Source organism: Kryptolebias marmoratus, linkage group LG21 (assembly GCF_001649575.2).
Source record: "Kryptolebias marmoratus isolate JLee-2015 linkage group LG21, ASM164957v2, whole genome shotgun sequence".
Classification (NCBI taxonomy): domain Eukaryota; kingdom Metazoa; phylum Chordata; class Actinopteri; order Cyprinodontiformes; family Rivulidae; genus Kryptolebias; species Kryptolebias marmoratus.
This window is the reverse complement of record NC_051450.1, coordinates 4,193,995-4,212,329: the sequence shown is the minus strand read 5'-3', so window position 1 is coordinate 4,212,329 and position 18,335 is coordinate 4,193,995. Positions and strand designations below refer to the sequence as shown.

Here is an 18,335-nt window from a genome sequence, read left to right as displayed (position 1 = left end):
CTTTTTAACCACCTCGGTGACCTCAGCACCGGAGATTGGAGAGTCCGACCCAAAGTCCCCAGGCTCTGCTTCCTGAATGGAAGACGTGCCGGTAGGATTGAGAAGGTCTTCGAAGTATTCGGCCCACCGACCCGCAACGTCCCGAGTCGAGGTCAATCCATATAGATTTACTTAATTCCAAAATTTGGTAAGGTAGAAGCTTAGATCAATCTACACCACATTGAATGCTAATCAAAAATTCCAAATGGCCACCAAAGCTAACAAAAATATGTCTGTTAGTCAGTCATTTTCACACATATTGAACTATAATTTGGTGTGGTGGTAGCTGAGAACAATTCCTAACACTAACATTACTGTGGCATTACCAGTTGGCCTAAACCCATTTTGTCTGTTAGCAAACTATCTTATCAACCACCTGATGGATTTTAGTACATTTTTGAGAAAGAAATCATCAAATGTACATTTGCTGTACTGATTACCTTTGAAAGTCAATTTGATTCAAGATGGCAGACAAAGCTACTTTAGCACTTTCAAAAGTGCATATAATTCAGTCAGTATGGGAATATTGAGCTGAAATTAGTTTTGTAGTATCTGAAAGTTATCTCCTACACATGTCTCAGTTGTTTGTTTCAAACTTTGCCTTTAACTACTGGCGTCAATGTCTTTTTCTGCAAAATAGGTCATGAACCACTTTCATCAAGTATTCATGTGGTGTAAGTCTACCACTCAATACTTTCAGTTTTTTGTGTACTTTTCATCTTTTTTTATACTTTTTTATTATTTATTCTGTTCACTTCAACCTTTCTTCAGCTCTGGTCAGTTTTACTTCTGTTCCTTTCAGGATCTGTTCTGTTCAGTTTCAGCCTGTTTAAAAAAGTCAATTGTTCAGAACTTTTGTTTTATTTTAACTATTTAAATTTTTGCTTCTCTTTGTTGCTACCTAGGTTTTAAGCTAGCTTTTGCTACTTTCAGCTTATAGCTAGCCTTTTTCTATGTTTAGCTTTAAGCTAGGTTTTTGCTCCATTTAGGTTTTAGCTTACACGTTTCTGCTTTTAGCTTTCGTCCCAATTTCAGCTTGTCCAGCAAATTTCAGCAATCTTGCTGAAATTTTCAGCTCAAACTTCAGCTGTTCAAATTTGACTCTTATTAACAGTTGAGCTATTATTACATTTCAACAACTACCTTTTGTGTTTACTCTTTGTGTGATATTAAACATTTGTTTATTATCACACAAAAAAAGAAAACTCAAGAAATCAAATACTTTTTCACAGCTCTGTTTGTTCTACTAACGATTTTTATTTTGGTTTCTTTTTCTAATGAACTATCATTTTATGATTGCTTTTTTTCAGGTGATGGGGGTTGGAGTCAGTGGAGTAATTGGACAGCATGTACAAAGTCATGTGGAGGAGGGGTACAAAGCAGAAGGAGACATTGTGACAACCCTATTCCAGAGGGGGAGGGGAACTACTGTGAGGGCCTTGGAACTGAAGTCATCACTTGTAACACTGACCACTGTCCAGGTACTTTGTTACGTTCAAGCTGAATCCACAAAACAGCATCAAGTGTGTGTTACCACATCAGCTTAGGTTTGCAATATACATTCCTTGTCAATAATGCAATATGAAAACAGATATTTTTGTATGTGTTTTAGTGCCGCCCTGCTCCCTGGTCCCAGGCACAGTGTTCAGTAGATGTGGGCCCTCCTGTCCTCGAGCCTGTGATGACCTGTCAGTGAGTATCACAGAGAAGAGCTCTTGTTTAATTACAACACAAATTTTTAGTTCATAGTTCATTTATATTCCCATGTCGTATTTCTGAATTTTGATAATATTTTTATTGTTTCCCAGCACTGTGAATGGCATTGTGAACCAGGGTGTTACTGTACAGAGGGAAAAGTCCTGTCGGCCAATGGGACAGTCTGTGTAGCAAGGGAAGATTGTCCTTGCTTGGACCTGAACTCTGGACTCCGACTAGTACCAGGAGAGGTTACTGAGACTCCTGATGGATGCAACAACTGGTCAGAATAAAATGCATGCATGTACATCACATTAATGCACCAAAAAATGTTTTAGTTTTATTCAATTCAATTCAATTCAGTTTTTTTTATATAGCTCCAAGTCACAACAAAATTCATCTTGGGGCACTGTACTAAGACATGCACATACATTACAAAAAGCCAATTAAGGAAGCCAGCAGATTGCGGTGAATCTTTACTTCGTCGCAGTCTCCCATCCTGAGCAGCACATTGGCAACAGTGGAAATTTAAAAATGTCCTTTTAACAGGAATAAAGCTCCAACAGATCCAGAACCAGGCTCAGGACGAGCAGCCATCTGCTTCAACTGGCTGGGGTTAGAGAGGACAGGAAAGAGACACAGAATGACTGGTCCAGGTGGAGTTTTTACTGGAAGAAAGACAAAGAAAATCATGTTAATGATAGAAATAATTACAGCAGAGCAAGTAAGACAGCAGCAGAGAGAGGAAATGTGGTCAGTTTGTCCTCCAGCAGTCTAAGCCTATAGCAGCAGAACTAAAGGGTAACTCAGGAAACCCAAGCCAACCCTAACTATAGGAGTGATCAAACAGGAAGGTCTTTAGTCTAATCCTAAAGGGGACCTATTATGCTTCCTTGAACAAGTTAGGATAGGTCTGTGGGCTGCACAAAACATGTTCATTATATTTAATACACAAAATCATTCTCAGATATTGAGATTTCACCTGATCAGTTCTGCCTGTTTTGAGCTTATTTCAGAATGAGCAGTTTTAGGGCTACATCACTATTATGCAAATAAGTTGCTGTTGGCCACGCCCCCCAACTCAGTGTTTGTGTCAAACATAAAAACTCACTAAAGGATTAAACGCTGCAGATCTGATGCACATTTATATCATTATCATTTCAAATTCTGAGGATTCTGACTTCGGGACAGTGGCACTTAGCGGTTCTGAACAGATATTTGTCGAGTCAGACAGCTGCAATGTAGACACGTTTTATATTGCAACCAACAAGAAAACATTTTCCTTTTCCAGCAGACATTGTTCAGCAGTAAAACCAGCAGAACAAATGTGATGGTCTTCCTGTAATGAAGTGGGTGGAGCTCCACGTGGGTTGCTAGGTGAGGGGCTGGGCTCAGTTTGGGGTTGCTAAGTAACTGGATTGTGATGCAACAATCCCAAGGTTTTTGAAACAGGTTGTTTTGCAGACACCAGAAAACATTTACTTATTGTCAAAAAACAGCTGGGTGGGTTGCTTTGCACTTGGACTGTTTCTAGAAGCAGTAGATACCCAAATGGAAGTACAAAAGTGAGTTTTGCATAATAGGTCTCCTTTAAAAGTAGACCGGGTGTCAGCCTCACAGGCAGAAACTGGAAGTTGGTTCCATAAGAGAGGAGCCTGAGAACTGAAACTCTGCCTCCTGTTCTACTTTTAGAAACTCTAGGAACCACAACTAAACCTGCAGTCTGAGGGCAAAGTGCTCTGTTAGGGAAAATGAAACAATAAGATCTTTAATATAAGATGGAGCTTGGTTGTTGAGAGGTTTGTATGTTAGAAGGAAGATTTTAAATTATATTCTGGATTTGACAGGGAGCCACTGAAGAGAAGCTAAAAGTGGAGAAATATGATCTCTCTTCCTAACTTTCATCTGAACTCTGGCAGCAGCATTTTAGATCAACTGAAGACTTTTTAAAGAGTTTTTTGGACATCCAAATAATAAAGAATTACAATAATCCAGACTAGACATGATAAATACATGGACCAGTTTCTCTGCATCATTTTGAGACATAATGTTTCTAATTTTAGTGATATTACGCATTTTTAATGTTGGGGTTAAAATACATCCTACTGAAACCATAACACCAAGGTTCTTTACATTAGAACTGACAATAATGCCATCTACAGGAAATTAAAGGCTGCAAAGTGTATTTCTAAGATGCTCAGATCCAAAAACCACAACATTGTCTAAAAGTTTAAAAGTAGAAAATTAAAAGTCAGCCAGGTTTCATGTCTTTGAGTCATGCTTGTAATCTAAGTGACTGATTAGATTCATCAGGTTTCATGGATAAATATAACTGAGTATCATCAACATGACAATTAAAATAACTTTAACTGTCTAATAACTTTAACTAATGGAAGGATGTATAAAGTAAAAATTATTGGTTAAAGCACTGAACCCTGAAGGACTCCATGACAGACTTTGGTGTATGAAAAAGATTTGTTAGTAACATTAGCAAAGTGGAAGGAATCTATTATATATATATTTAAACCATCTTCCTTTAATCCCAGTATCATGTTCAAACCTCTGTAATAGAATATTGTGACCAGTTGTATCAAAGGCAGCACTGAGATCTAACAGGATAAGTATAGACATTAGTCCACTGTCTGAGGCCATAAGAATATCATAAGTAAAAGTTTTATTCTATGCTTCCATCCATTCTGTATGTTGGTGTTGCAGCACATGTGAGGGTGGCAGATTTAACTGCACCAGAGAGCTTTGCCCAGGTGAGTAAAGTCATTTAAAATTATGCTTTTCATATTTTACTTTCAGCAATACAACCAAAACCATATATGTAGAAAATGTATATTAATCACTGTTATTCTAGTGTCAGGAGGGTGGTGTGAGTGGTCAGAGTGGACTCCCTGTACCAGAACTTGTGGGGCAGAGTCGGTGTCCCGTTACAGAAGCTGTAGCTGTCCAGAACCAAAAGCTGGTGGAGAATCCTGCTCTGGAGAACAGGAAATGCACAGTGGGATTGGAGTTCAGATACAGAGACAGCCCTGCCCTGTCATCACCTTCTGCCCAAGTAAGATCATACCCTTAGTGATCAACACATTTCCTCCATGTTACTGATAGATAGATAGATAGATAGATAGATAGATAGACAGACAGACAGACAGACAGACAGTGCAACAAATTGATAACTACAAGAAAAAAAAAGAAAACCAAACTGTGCAAGCAATAACTTAAAGCTGTGGAAAATTATGATTAAAAACTGTACAATGGTAAATCAAGGAACAGGAGCAAATTGAGACAGTCTGCAGAGGCAGGGGACCCTGGGGCTCACGCTGTATTTCACATACTTGGGAAGAAGAAAAACATCCTCCTGAACCCACTCAGACTCAAAAAGGAGAGAGGTCCTGGACCACCTCGGACTTGGGAAGTAGAGAAACATCCTCCTCTTTCCTTACCTTTGGACTTGGGGAGGTCAGGTCTTCCTGGATCCCCTATGACTTAGGAAAGAAAGAGGCATCTAACAGGACCCCATCAGAGACCGAAGAGTGAGGAGCATCTGTGGCTGGGACACCCTTGGAAACACAAGAGGAGGTGGTGGCAGCTATGACCTCCTGAGACAACAAGGTCCTGACAAAGACTAAGTGAAACCAAGGATCTTATATGGACTGGGATGAGTGAATAATGAGTAGAGGCAGTTGAGCTGAAGAACAAATGGATTAAAGCTTTTTCAAACAGATATATTTGTACTGATCATAGATGGTCATATTTACCAGAATACTGTTTATTGTGCAGTATATCTATATACTGTAAAAGAGTTCATTAGAAAACCCTCATCAAGCCTGTGAAATCTGCTGCAGATTTATTATTTTAAGTGTGAATTAGAGAGGATTACTGTTTTTCACTTGGTGCTTCTGTTTGATGCTGGTTTAAGTTTTTAATACCTATAATGACAGAGGCGTTAAAAGCATAGGAACTGATTTTAAAGTTGACAAGCTGAAATTATCTATCTATTGGGGGGCTTTATTCAAATACAACAAATAGAAGGACATGTTTGTCTTTCTGATTCTTATCTCAATGAAAATCTCAAAGGAATCACTGGATGCACATTTACAATTGATTACCTTTTGGACTCAATCTATTTCAAGATGGCTACTTCAGGTAATTGACTTTAGCAAACACATGAATGCCTAACTGTCATTCTTAAAGATACTGACCTATAATTTGGCGTGGTAGTAACTGAAAATCATCTCCAACACATATTTTGAGCACTAACAGATTGTGAAACATCTTTGTTTAAACTTTGGTTTGAAAGGCAGTGAACGATATGCATTCTTTAAAATGATGGAAATCTTTAATCATTTATGTCTACAAAACATCAGGTTCTTCTTTGCATTCGATTCTGCATAATGTGGTTCTGCCTTTCGTGCTTTTTGTTTTAGTCTTTCCTTTCGTTATCCTCCCAATAGTTCATGGTTCATGGAGTTCCTGGTCTGGATGGTCAGAGTGTGATGGGTGCGCTGGCTCGTCCACCCGTTCCAGGGAGTGTAACAGCCCTCCTGCCAGATTTGGTGGCCTTCCGTGTCTGGGAGAGAGCTGGCAGCACCGCGGTTGCCATGACAATATCACTGTCTGCTTAAGTCAGCATATCAAAGGATTTTGTATTTACAGTAGATCACATTTGAACCAAAGTTTTTGAGGCTGTTGAAAAAACCTTATGCTACTTTTCAAATTAATTTCTATTCTTACAGAGTGTGGTGGTGGCCAGGAAAAATGGATTTGTGGGAAGCCTTGTCCACGTTCCTGTTCAGATCTCTCTGGAGACACAGAGTGCTTGGAATCCCCCAAGTGTAGCTGGACCTGCGGCTGTCCTGGTGACATGGTGCTGCAGGATGGAGTGTGTGTGGCTAGGGAAAAGTGTCGCTGCAAATACCACAACAGCTCCACTACTGGTTTGACATAGTTTTTGGTCATGTGAAAATGATAGAAGTTGTCAGTAAACTGTGTTGGACTAAGAAAAGAATGACAGAATTTAATGGTATTAACACACTCCTAATCATGTGTCTTACTGTGCAGAGCATCTGGATCCTAGTAATATATCATGGGTGTGGCCTGGTGGTTATGATTGGCAGTTTGCAAATCCAGGAGACATCATCCTTGGTACCTGTAAAAACTGGTAAAGCTAATTTTAATATCGCTACAACTTCTTAGACTTTACAAAAAATATTTAGAACTTATAATAAAGTAGAAAATAGCTTGTTTTTTCTTTTAACAAAAATTCAATGTTAATGCTAAGTGCTGAATGACTTTGCTGAAATCTACTGAAAAGGGTGAAAGTGAGTCAAATAATAGCTGAACTTTCAATTTTAGTTGAAATATTTGAAGTAGAAGAACAAAAAGAGACAAGGAGCAGGAAGTTAGACAGAACAAGCACAGATGAAAAAAACATAAGGTATTAATAGACAGAAATTACACATAAAAAGACAGGATTCTTAAGGAAACAAAAAAATGCAAAAACAGAAAAAAATGCACATTGAAACAAAACTACAAAAAAGGACAAAAAAGACAAAGAAACAAAAAGAATGCATAGAGACAAAATGAATGAAAAGAGAAAAAAGGATGAATAAGGAGACAGCACATATGAGACAAAAAGACAAAAACAACACAGGGACTTAAAGGACACATAGGGAAACATACATACCGTATTTTCCAGATTATAAGGCACGCTTAAAATCCTTTTTCTCAAAAAACCAAGGTGCGCCTTATATATGTAAGAAGTCGTAGTGTTTTAGTATGACTCTGTTAAACTACAAAGCCGCACCGCTTGCAGCATTAAGGCTCAGTTATAGCCTGTCTTCGTAGTGTTGCACACAGCTCCGTGCACAGCAAGCGGTGGAGGCATTTATACTTGACGCTTATGTTGGTGCAGAATTCTTCTGTGAGTTTTGAACTGTTTGATTATCTTTGGGATCTCTCATAGAGGGATCATATAAATGCTGATACAGATGAACCAGCTCCGCTAGAGCACCAAAATCGTCCATTTTGAATGGAGTGCAGCATGCGCGGTCCGCGCGACGTTACAAAAATTGGGAGGTGCACGAGGGTGTGCCTTGTAGTCCGGTGCGCTTTATATATGACAAATGTTCGAAGATGGACCATTCATTGACCGTGCATTTTATAATCCAGTGTTCCCTATAGTGTGGAAAATACTAAACAGAAAGGATCTATTAAGCAAAAAGGATGAAGGACACAAAACGGACAAGAAGCCAAAAGGAAACACAAGGAGACACAAATGGAACAATTATGCTGAAGCAGATTTCAAAGGGGACAAGGACGGTTTCAAAGGATTTGAAGGATCTCAATATTTTTCAATGAGAAAAAGTTTAATATTTTAAAAATGTATAAAAATTACAAAAACTAAAACTCATAGCTTTATTTTCTTGAATGAGCTGATGTCTTGATACAGGAATGGCTTATATAGCTTCAGTAAACATATGTAAGAAACTATAAATGGAAAACAATAGTTTGATAGCTGAATCAGTCTTAGACAGTTATATGTAATGTACAAATATCCATTAATCCTGTGTTTTCTGGTTTTTCAGTTCATGTGTGACTGGAGTTTTGCAGTGTCAGTCTCTCCCTGGTTGCCATGTTGACGGTGGGTGGAACCAATGGGGATCCTGGACCGAATGTTCACTTCCTTGTGTTGGCGGAGTCAAATTCAGGAGGCGTTTGTGCAACAACCCAGCTCCTCAAAATGGTGGAAGAGGCTGCCTGGGTGTGGCTGAGCAGCAGAAAGACTGCAACACACAAACGTGCACAGGTAGACTCCTCCAGAGAATCCAAACTTCAGCTTATACTTAAATCTGACAGTCTGTTTTCTCTTGCCACCAAAATGCAAAAGGTGAGCAATAATGTTTTTGCCCTTGTCTGTATCTTTGTTTGTTTTGTTAGCAAAATATCTGATGAACCACTGAACAGATTTTAATGCAACTCTTACAAAATAATCATTGGGTACACTGGTACATCAGCAACTGATTACCTTTTAGAATCAATCCCATTCAAGATGGCCTCCACATCAAGCAACTTTAAAATATACAAAAAGTAAACGTCAATAAATTTAACAGTTAGTAAGCTAAAATGTGATGAGTAGTAGCTGAGAGTGATCCTTAATACAAAGAGCTAACTCACCTTGTGAGATTGTGCAAAACGTCATATACAAGGTTTGCAAATGCAGTCTTTTTAAGATCAAAGGCAATACAAAGTAGTACAACCCCACAGATATTTATATGCTAATAGCTCAAACAGAGCAGTTAACAATCACTTCACATTCTTATTAGTTTTGAGAGAAAAGCAGACCAAGTCAATAGACATGCACAGCAACATGCATAACAAACTGAGGAGAATCTTTTACCTGGAGAAACTGCATTTTCTCTTCAAATGTATTGTGAATGCTGACTGCTGAATGACTTTGCTACAAGTTTCTGTAGAGGCTGAAACTGACTTGTTAAAACTAAAAGGAGAATGTTAGCGAAAAGAAGCAAAAGGCAAGCTAAAAGCCAAAACAGCAAAAGCTCAATGTAGCAAAATACTAACTAAAAGCTAAAAGTGCCCAAAGGCTAGCTGAATGCTAAAGTAGCAAACGTCTAGCTAAAAGTATGAAAAGGCTAGCTAAAACCAACAAAAGCTAGCTAAAAGCCAAAAAAGGCAAATGCTAGCTAAAACTTACAAACAGGATAAGGGTAGCTATAACTAAAAGTATCCAAAAGATAGCTAAAAGCCAAATGTAGAAGAAAGGAAGTTTAAAAACAAAAAAGTGTTTTACAAAGACAAAAAGAAAACAAGAATGCTTAAGCAGATTTCTTAGTAGAATATTTTTGAAGGAATTGGAGAGATCTCAGTGTATTTCTATGGCAAAATGTCTGTAAAATAAGTTAACTATTTTGAAGTATAAACGTTACAAAAACCTTAAAATAAAAAAAGTTATTCACATTTTTAAATGTGAAAAACAAAGTATGCATAAGTAGTTAGATTGCAAAAAACAGACAGGACAAAATTAAACAAGAAAAGAGTTAATGTGAATGCTGAATCAGCACTAATAAAGACCTAGCTCTCCTGGAAGGTTATTGCATTATATGAACATTTAATAACAAACTTTTAAGGTAAGATCATGTACAATATGTATTGCTCAAAGTGGATGTTGTGGATTATGTTACTACAACATCAAATTTTAGCTCAGAATTTGTAAAATTTGGTTGACTTATAGCCATTTTTTATCTTAAAGAAGACCTATTATGCAAAATTCACTTTTCGCATGTTTATGTACTTCCATTTGGGTATCTAGTGCTTCTAGAAACAGTCCAAGCACAAAAAAAACCCACCAATCTCTTTTATGGCAATAAATAAATGTTTTCTGGTGTCTGCAAAATGACCTGTTTCAAAAACCCCAGGATTGTTGCGTCACAATCCCCGTTACCTAGCAACCTCAAGCCGAACCTAGCCCCTCACCTAGCAACCCAAGCGAAGCTCCACCCACTTCATTACAGGAAGACCGTCAAGTTAGTTCTGCTGGTTTTATCATTGAACAATGTCTGCTGGAAAAGGAAAATGTTCTGTTGTTGGCTAGAACATGTCCATGCATGCTCTCCCAGTTACAGAAAACAGAGGCTTTATTTTATTTTTGACGGCAATGTCCCCTCGATATTGCCAAAGAAAGTTGAAATTTGAACAACTTACCTGTCCCAGAAACACGTCTCTGGTTTGGACCTCCTGATATCTTGTGTCCCAAACCGCTACCAGTCAGGTTTCGGACCAATGATTGCCCCTGTCCCAAAGTCAGAATCCTCAAAGTTTGAATTAATAACAATATAAATGTGCGTCATAATCCTTAAGAGAGTTTATATGTTTTGAGAAGGGACACTGAGTTGGGGGGCGTGGCCAACAGGAGCTTATTTGCATAATAATGATGTAGCCCTAAGACTGCTCATTCTGAAATGAGCTCAAAACAGGCAGAACTGATCAGGTGAAATCTCAATATCTGAGAATGATTTTGTGTATTAAATGTAATGAACATGTTTTGTACAGCCCACAGACCTATCCTGACTTGTTCAAGGAAGCATAATAGATCCCCTTTAATGTTCAGATGGTTGTGGCTGCTATTCTGAATTGGGTTGACTCAAACAACAATCAGTACCTATCAAGGACTTTCTGAGAGTTGTATTAAAATTTGTGTATTGGTTTATGAGATGTTTTGCTAACAGATAGTCAGAGTTGACTCCAATAGTTAATTTTAAAATTTTCAAAACAAATTTTGTGTAATCAGTACGTTCAGAAGTATAAATCGGTGGTGACTCACACAAACATACACAAAATTTTAGCGCAGTTCGTATATCATTGATCGAGTTATACACAGTTTTGTGTTTGCTGAGGTTAGTGATGGGAACAGCGGTTCTTTTGAGTGTACTGAATCCCTATTTGTGCAGTACACATATGAGTGGACACAGCACCACTTCCAGCATGGTACTCAACAAACGAATTACTCTTCAGCGGCTGTTCTCTGCGTATATGCGTGCGCGGGTCGGCAGTACGTTTGTTGAAAGAATCACTCCCCAGCCCTCTTTCACAGACTCTCCTCACTGTGTAGCTTATATTCGCAAGTGACACAACCAATGACGTATATTCTATAGACATAACACGCCACTCTAAAGGCAGGGGCCAATGTGAGCCAGCTCCTGATGACTGATCACTTTTTTTCAGAGGAGCAATTTTATCAAATAACATTTGCATTGAAGTTGTAATATTATCAACACGATCATCTAAGTTGCTGCTCTCTGTTGCATTACTCTGCAAGACAGAGGAGAATAATATGGAAGGGATTCTTTAAATTTGGTTACAGCATTCTCTGATGAACATCTATAATGAAATCCTCTTAGTGGCTGTATAATCAGTCAATTTAAACTCAAAGGTTATTAAAAAATGGTCAGACAGAACAGGATTGTGAGGCTGTATTAAGTCCTTACTCTCTATTCCTTATGTCAGAACCAAATTAAGAGTATGATGAAGAGAATGAGTAAATTTGTGGACATTTTGGGTAAAACCAATTGACTCTATTAAATTATTAAAACCTCTGTTTAAGCTTTCACTTTCAACATCCCCATGAATATTAATAACCCCACTATTATGACTTTATCTGTATTCAATAATAAGTCAGGCAAATAATCTGAGAATTCAGACAAAAATTGAGAATGAGGGCCTGGTGGATGATATATATTTTCTGATTTCCATTTTGGATGAGAAAGACTGAGGGTCAAAGACTCAAAAGAATTATAATTAATAATTGGTTTAGCATTAGTCATTAATCCTGATTTAAAAATAGCGGCTACTCCTCCACCTCGACCCGTTGTTCTAGTAACATGAAAATTTAGGTAATTAGCAGGACTGGATTAATTTCTACTGACCAAATCCTCCTGTTGTAGGCAGGTTTCTGTAAAACAAAATAAATCAATTTGATGATCAGTTATCAAATCATTAACTAACATAGACTTAGAGGAGAGAGATCTTATGTTCAGTAATCCACATTTAATGATTTTATTTGTTTGTTCTGGAAAAGTAATTGTGTTTATTTTTCATAAGGTTTTTATGATTTATTTTTCAAAATACTTTTGGTTCATTTAATTTGAACCATGAGCAAGTTGATGCTGTTTCAATGGGAGTTTGGGTGGGTAACAGTGGAGAAGCAGCAGAGAGGTGTGTAAGACTACAACTGTGTTTCCTGGACTGGACTCTGGGTTGTCAATAATTTGGAGGACTAACAAAATTGGCCAAATTCCTAGAAAGAAGAGCGTCTCCACCCAAAGTGGGATGGATGTGTTGTGGAATAAATAATTATCAAATAGTGAGATGACTGTTTCAAAAAATCAGCGAAAAATCGATCTTTGTCTTTTAAGAGACTTTTATTCCAAAGGCAAAAAGCGTTCGGAGACTCTACTCACTGAACTTAATCAGGAGAAGAGTCCTGAGTGAAATGCAACATACACTTTTATAGAGAGGTTTCATTACATCATATGATTATACATTTACATAGTTGCTGAGCAGAGAGAAAGATTTAACAGTCAAGGACAGTGTACGAAGGGAGGAACTGAGTCTCACCCTCAGTTCACACATAGCACAAAAATAGGAACATTTCCAAACAAAGTACTAGAACAAGAAGAAAAATCATAACTATTTTTATAGATTTTACAGAAAGCAGAGCATTGCTAACATCATTAAAATTTTCCATAACCGATGCCATCTTTCCGCATCAGACCAGGTTTTCCACAAAAAGCACTCCACTTTTCTATGTAGCCCGCGTTGTTTTCAGGACACCCCCTAGACACCCAGAGGTTGAATGACAACACATTGGTCAGGTTGGGGACTATGTCAGAGTCCGACATAGTCCCCAAGCATAGTCCCTCAATGTCGCCCACGTTGGCCCCCACAATGCATTTGACTATGATTGCAGGAGTCCCTAGTGCCAAGTTTTGGACTATGGAGCTGCCAATTACCAGGGTCAGCTTGTCAGCGAGTGTGTCGCTGAGTGACGAAAATCAGTTAGAAATGTGAACTGGTTGGTGAGGAACTGAGGGCTTAGCCTTGGCACTATGCTTACTCCGAACCATCTCCCAGCCGGCCTGGGGTCCCGGCTGCTCGGGGTCTGCTGGAGGACCGCTACTGGGAGCTACTCTCAGTGGCTTTTCACCAACGCAGAGCTGAGATTCCAATTCAGACAGCCTCTCCTCCAAAGCTACCATAAGGCTACATTTATTACACGTATCATTATCCCTAAAGAAGGCAGAGGAATAGCTAAACATCTGATGCAGAACAAAAGAAGCTGGGAGAAAACCAGAAGCCATACTAAGCTAATGCTAGCAAGAGCTAGCAGATTCCAAAAACACTGATAAAAACCAAGAAGAGTTGAAAGACAAAAGGTGCTTCAAGAACAGTCCAATAATAGAAGATAACAGTATTGAGGGTGTTTGTGTACTGGAATGTAGAAACTGTAAAGGTTAGATAAATTAAGTAAATTAAAAGATTCCACGAACAAACAAATGACTGCAGCTACCAGCAGGCAAACAGGAAGTGATGCAATACATTTTACCGCAAATGTCAGCAGGTCCAGGAAGTAAAGCAGTCAGACAAAAGCAGCAGCCTTGTCCTCAAAGAAAACAAAAAGTTGACAAGCCATTAAAAAAAAACTTACTAATTATGGCAAAACAGAAATACAAGGAACGAGAAAACAAGTAGCATGATTGAGGCATGAAAAACATTGAAGCATGATATCACAAGGAGAATGAACCAGCGAGTATTGAGTAAAAAGAGACTGGTATTAAAGAACTGAGGGTAGGTGGAAAATGAATTACAGCTAGGACATAATGAGGAACAGGTGAAGTGGGCGAGGCAGGTAGACCGGAGAATTACATAGCTGAGGGCAGGTGAATAGAGACACAGGAAACACATGAGAGAACTGAAACAAAACCAAATCACAAAGACGACCAGAACACAAGAGAGACAGGCGACAGAGAAAGCAAAACTAATCTTTTCCAAACAGACTTGTAGCCTGCCCTTCACAGTTAGCCTCCCCACCTCACCCCCACCTCGCTGCTGCAGCTTGCCCTGCTGGGAGTCTTACTTCTCATTACTTTATGTGTGCCTTAGTCTGTTAAGATAGGGTGGGAGCGTGTGTGTTTATTTTCATGTGGCTTGACTCCATATGAACCGTTAGCTTGGAGAAACAGAAGCTGTTGCCAATGGCATGAGATCGTATCCCTGCAAGGAGGAAACTGTTAAGACCAATTTGGCTCTCAGTCAAGTGAATACATGACGAAAATTGCATAATTTTTGTTCTCAAAGCAGCCTTGTCCACCTTTAATGAAGATAATTTGCTTCTACTTCTCCGCTGAGAAGAAGCTGGCCGAGGCTGTTAGAAAATACAGTTATCTTTACTGTTCCAGCAAACCTTTAAACTTATGAACTTAAAAAGACCACAGAGACACAGGCAGCTCTTTGTGGCTGTGGTGGCCAGGAGGAAGTGTGCCTTGGCCCGACAGCGTAGCGACACATTCCCTTTTTTTGCTCATTATTGTTCACCATCATATTTGCAAATGCTAAACGACTTTACTGTCTCAGTCTGTTTAATAAACACGTCTGGTCGGGGTAAGGGAAGCAAAAATCTGTACAAGGACAGGAAAGTTGAGAAGTCGGCAAAAAGAAACCCGTTTTAACACTGTAGGAGGAGGAAGGAGCTTGCTGGGAGTTCTGAGCCGGCTTGTAACCATGTGACTGCGAACCGATACCGTGACTTCTTATGGAGGATGCTGGAGCCTTTAGAATCACTCAGGGCAGCCTCAGGGAGTGTTTTGTTCACTGAATGATACATTTAGTTTATTTGCAGAGAACAAATCACAAGTCACATTCGCTAAGATGTCAACAACAGTCCTTCCCCGCTCATATGATGCATGCCACTGTGTCGTTTAGATTCACATCACGAGTGAGTCACAGAATGCAAACATTCCACTCATGCTCACGTTGAGCTCAATTGAACTGAGAAAAGAACAAATCAGTTAATAAAGTGATTGGGTTCAGTTCATTCACTTAAAAGATTCATTTGTTTGAATGAATTTGTGAACAAATTCAGGGGTAGGGATGCCGCCTCTGAATCAGTCCTTATACCTGCAACGTGCTGAGGTGTCCTTGGGCAAGACACTGACACCCCCCTCCCCAAGTGTATGTGTGGGCAAATGAGAAGCATTGTTAAAAACTTTGCAGAATCGTAGTGGTTAAAAAGGCTGTATATAAGTAGGTCTTGCCAACCGGACCAAAAGTTATTATTGTAAAATTTTGACACTTTATCACAATTTACAATACACACATATACATTATATTGCCAAAAGTATTCATTCATTCAAATGATTGAATTCAGATACTCCAATCCTTTCCATGGCCACAAGTGTATAAAATCAAGCACCTCGGCATGCAGACTGCTTCTACAAACATTTGTAAAAGAATGGATCGCTCTCAGGAGCCTGGTGAATTCCAGCATGGTATTGTGCTATAATCCCACCTGTGCAGTAAGGCCAAGCAGCTGCACTTCAAGCCTTACATCACCAAGTGCAATGCAAAGCGTCAGATGAAGTGGTGTAAAGCACGCCGTCACTGGACTCTAGAGCAGTGGAGACATGTTCTCTGGAGTGACGAATCACACTTCTCCATCTGACAATCTGATGGACGAGTCTGGGTTTGGTGGTTGACAGGAGAACGGTACTTGTCTGACTGCATTGTGCCAAGTGTAAAGTTTGGTGGAGGGAGGATTATGGTGTGGGCTTGTTTTTCAGGAGCTGGACTTGGTCACTTAGTTCCAGTGAAAACAGCTTTTACTGCTTCAGCATATCAAGATATTTTGGACAATTTCATGTTTCCAACTTTGTAAGAACAGTTTAGGATGGCCCCTTCCTGTTCCAACATGGCTGCACACCAGGACACAAAGCAAGGTCCATAAAGACATGAATGAGTCAGTTTGGTGTGGAAGAACTTGACTGAGCTGCACAAAGTCCTGACCTCAACCCGATAAAACACCTTTGGGATGAATTAGTGGTCAATAACCAGATTTAGAACCACAACCATTGTCACAAGAGAACACAGCCAATTATAGCTCATTGAAGTTTAAAATAAATACAGCATGTTCTGACTAGCAGCTTAATAAAATGACTTTTGTTAAAGCAAAATGACCAGCTGTGGTCATTTTGCTTTAACAAAAGTCATTTTATTAAGCTTCTATAAATAAATATACTTCAGCAAGTTACGAGACAGCACAGCACAGGAACCAGGAAGTTGTTTTCACAGTGACACTTCCGAATTGATTATAAAAATTATTAACAACATGTTAATCCTCTTACCCTACAACAAAAAAGTCCATTCTCTGACCCTTTTGTCCAATAATAATCCAATAATTCTTCTCAGCATTATGTCTGGTAGATATCAGTTGGCATGTTAGCAGCATGGCTAACTGTGTTCAAGAGTCTGAATAGTCATGCTGTGTACACTGCCACACGGTTTCTGAGATGGGAATGTTACAATGATCACACTTATCAGGCAAATTGTAGCTTTCAGAAAGTTCACAATAATTCTGATGGTGATGAAATGGATTTTATAAACTTCCTAAATCAGGAATGCCCAATTGCAGTAATTAAGCTACATTTTGTCAAAATCTTCCTTGTTAAATCCAAACCACTCATAGATGGAAGTTCAGCTCTGTTGTTTTTCAGAAACATGTTACTCATTTACTCTTTGAGCACTCATTGAATTCTGTTTCGCTTCACAATAAAAACACAGAACCCACTGCAAGGGTAGGAGGGTGTGGTCTACCAGGGTTTTCAGAATAAGATGGAGAGTGAGCTATGGTGTGTTTTAAAGAAGTTGTAAAAAACTAAACTAGTGAATTAGATAAAAATAGCCAGTAGGAATTTTACTTGATATTTACGACAGTCATTTTTGATATTGCACAAGAAAAACTGCATCTCAGATATACTCAGTCGCACAGCCTTCTATGTAAGTGTGGACAGTTTGCAGTAACATGTATTGTTTTTGTCCCTAGACTTGGTGGGAACATGGCTGCCCTGGTCCCAGTGGTCTTCATGTTCGGTTAGCTGTGGTGGAGGGCAGCAGGCTCGTGCTCGTGTCTGCAGCTCTCCACCTTGCCATGGCCTCAATCGCCAGAGCAAAACTTGCAACACACAAGTCTGCCTTGGTCAGCGTTAAATTTCTTAACATGATCCTATGAATGATTGTGGACTTTTTTGCATCTATAAACACTTTGTTTTGTTTTGCCATTGTATGATTTTGTGCAGATGTGGGCTGCCCTCCTGGCAGACTTTACAGGGAGTGTGAACATGGAGAAGGCTGTCCTTTCAGCTGTGCTCAGGTCAGTGGAAAAGAAGGCTGCTACTCTGACGGCTGTGAAGAAGGCTGCCACTGTCCCCGTCAGACCTACCAACACCATGGAGTATGCATAACGGTGGGGGTCTCAGCCAGTTACATCACAGATGACAACAGTTTATTCAAAATGTGCAACAAACAAGAAGACTTTACACATACTCACTCATTATAGTTTGTATGTTTCAGGAGTGTCCATGTCTGGTGGATAAAGATTTCCTGGCCTCTCTTCAGAGTGTGTCTGTCTCACCAGTGTCATCTCTGCTTTCCAACAACATCTTTGAAAATGCAGAGCTCCAGTCTGGAGATACGTTTGTACATGACTGCAGCACCTGGTGAGCGGAGAATGTTTTTACATATTTACAACATTACCTAATGTGTATTCCAAGAAGTATGCTTACTGCTCCCAACCAAAAGGGAAAGGTGAACAATGTTTTCATCTCTTTTGTGTTAGTGTGTCTGTTGACAAAGGTTCTCATGACCCACTAGACAGAATTTATTGAAACTGTTAGGATCTGGGTTTTTGAATTATGTTTTGTCTTCATGTTTCAGTTAGAGTTTATTGTTTGTGTTTTTTGTCTCTTCCCTGTGCCTCAGCCAACATTCACTTCTCCTCAGTCACTCTCTCTCTCTTCTCCATTCTC

General features: G+C 39.2%; 1 protein-coding gene across 1 annotated transcript in view; it reads left to right on the top strand.

Annotated features, from left to right (window-relative positions):
- scospondin (subcommissural organ spondin) overlaps positions 1–18,335 on the top strand; it is a 233,202-nt gene that overhangs the window by 137,265 nt on the left and 77,602 nt on the right. Inside the window, 12 exon segments of the mRNA XM_037973323.1 lie at positions 1,350–1,520; positions 1,652–1,731; positions 1,848–2,017; positions 4,450–4,496; positions 4,598–4,798; positions 6,195–6,365; positions 6,477–6,694; positions 6,804–6,901; positions 8,328–8,383; positions 17,354–17,506; positions 17,607–17,773; positions 17,881–18,026. Of these exon segments, the coding sequence (XP_037829251.1) occupies positions 1,350–1,520; positions 1,652–1,731; positions 1,848–2,017; positions 4,450–4,496; positions 4,598–4,798; positions 6,195–6,365; positions 6,477–6,694; positions 6,804–6,901; positions 8,328–8,383; positions 17,354–17,506; positions 17,607–17,773; positions 17,881–18,026 (1,678 nt within the window).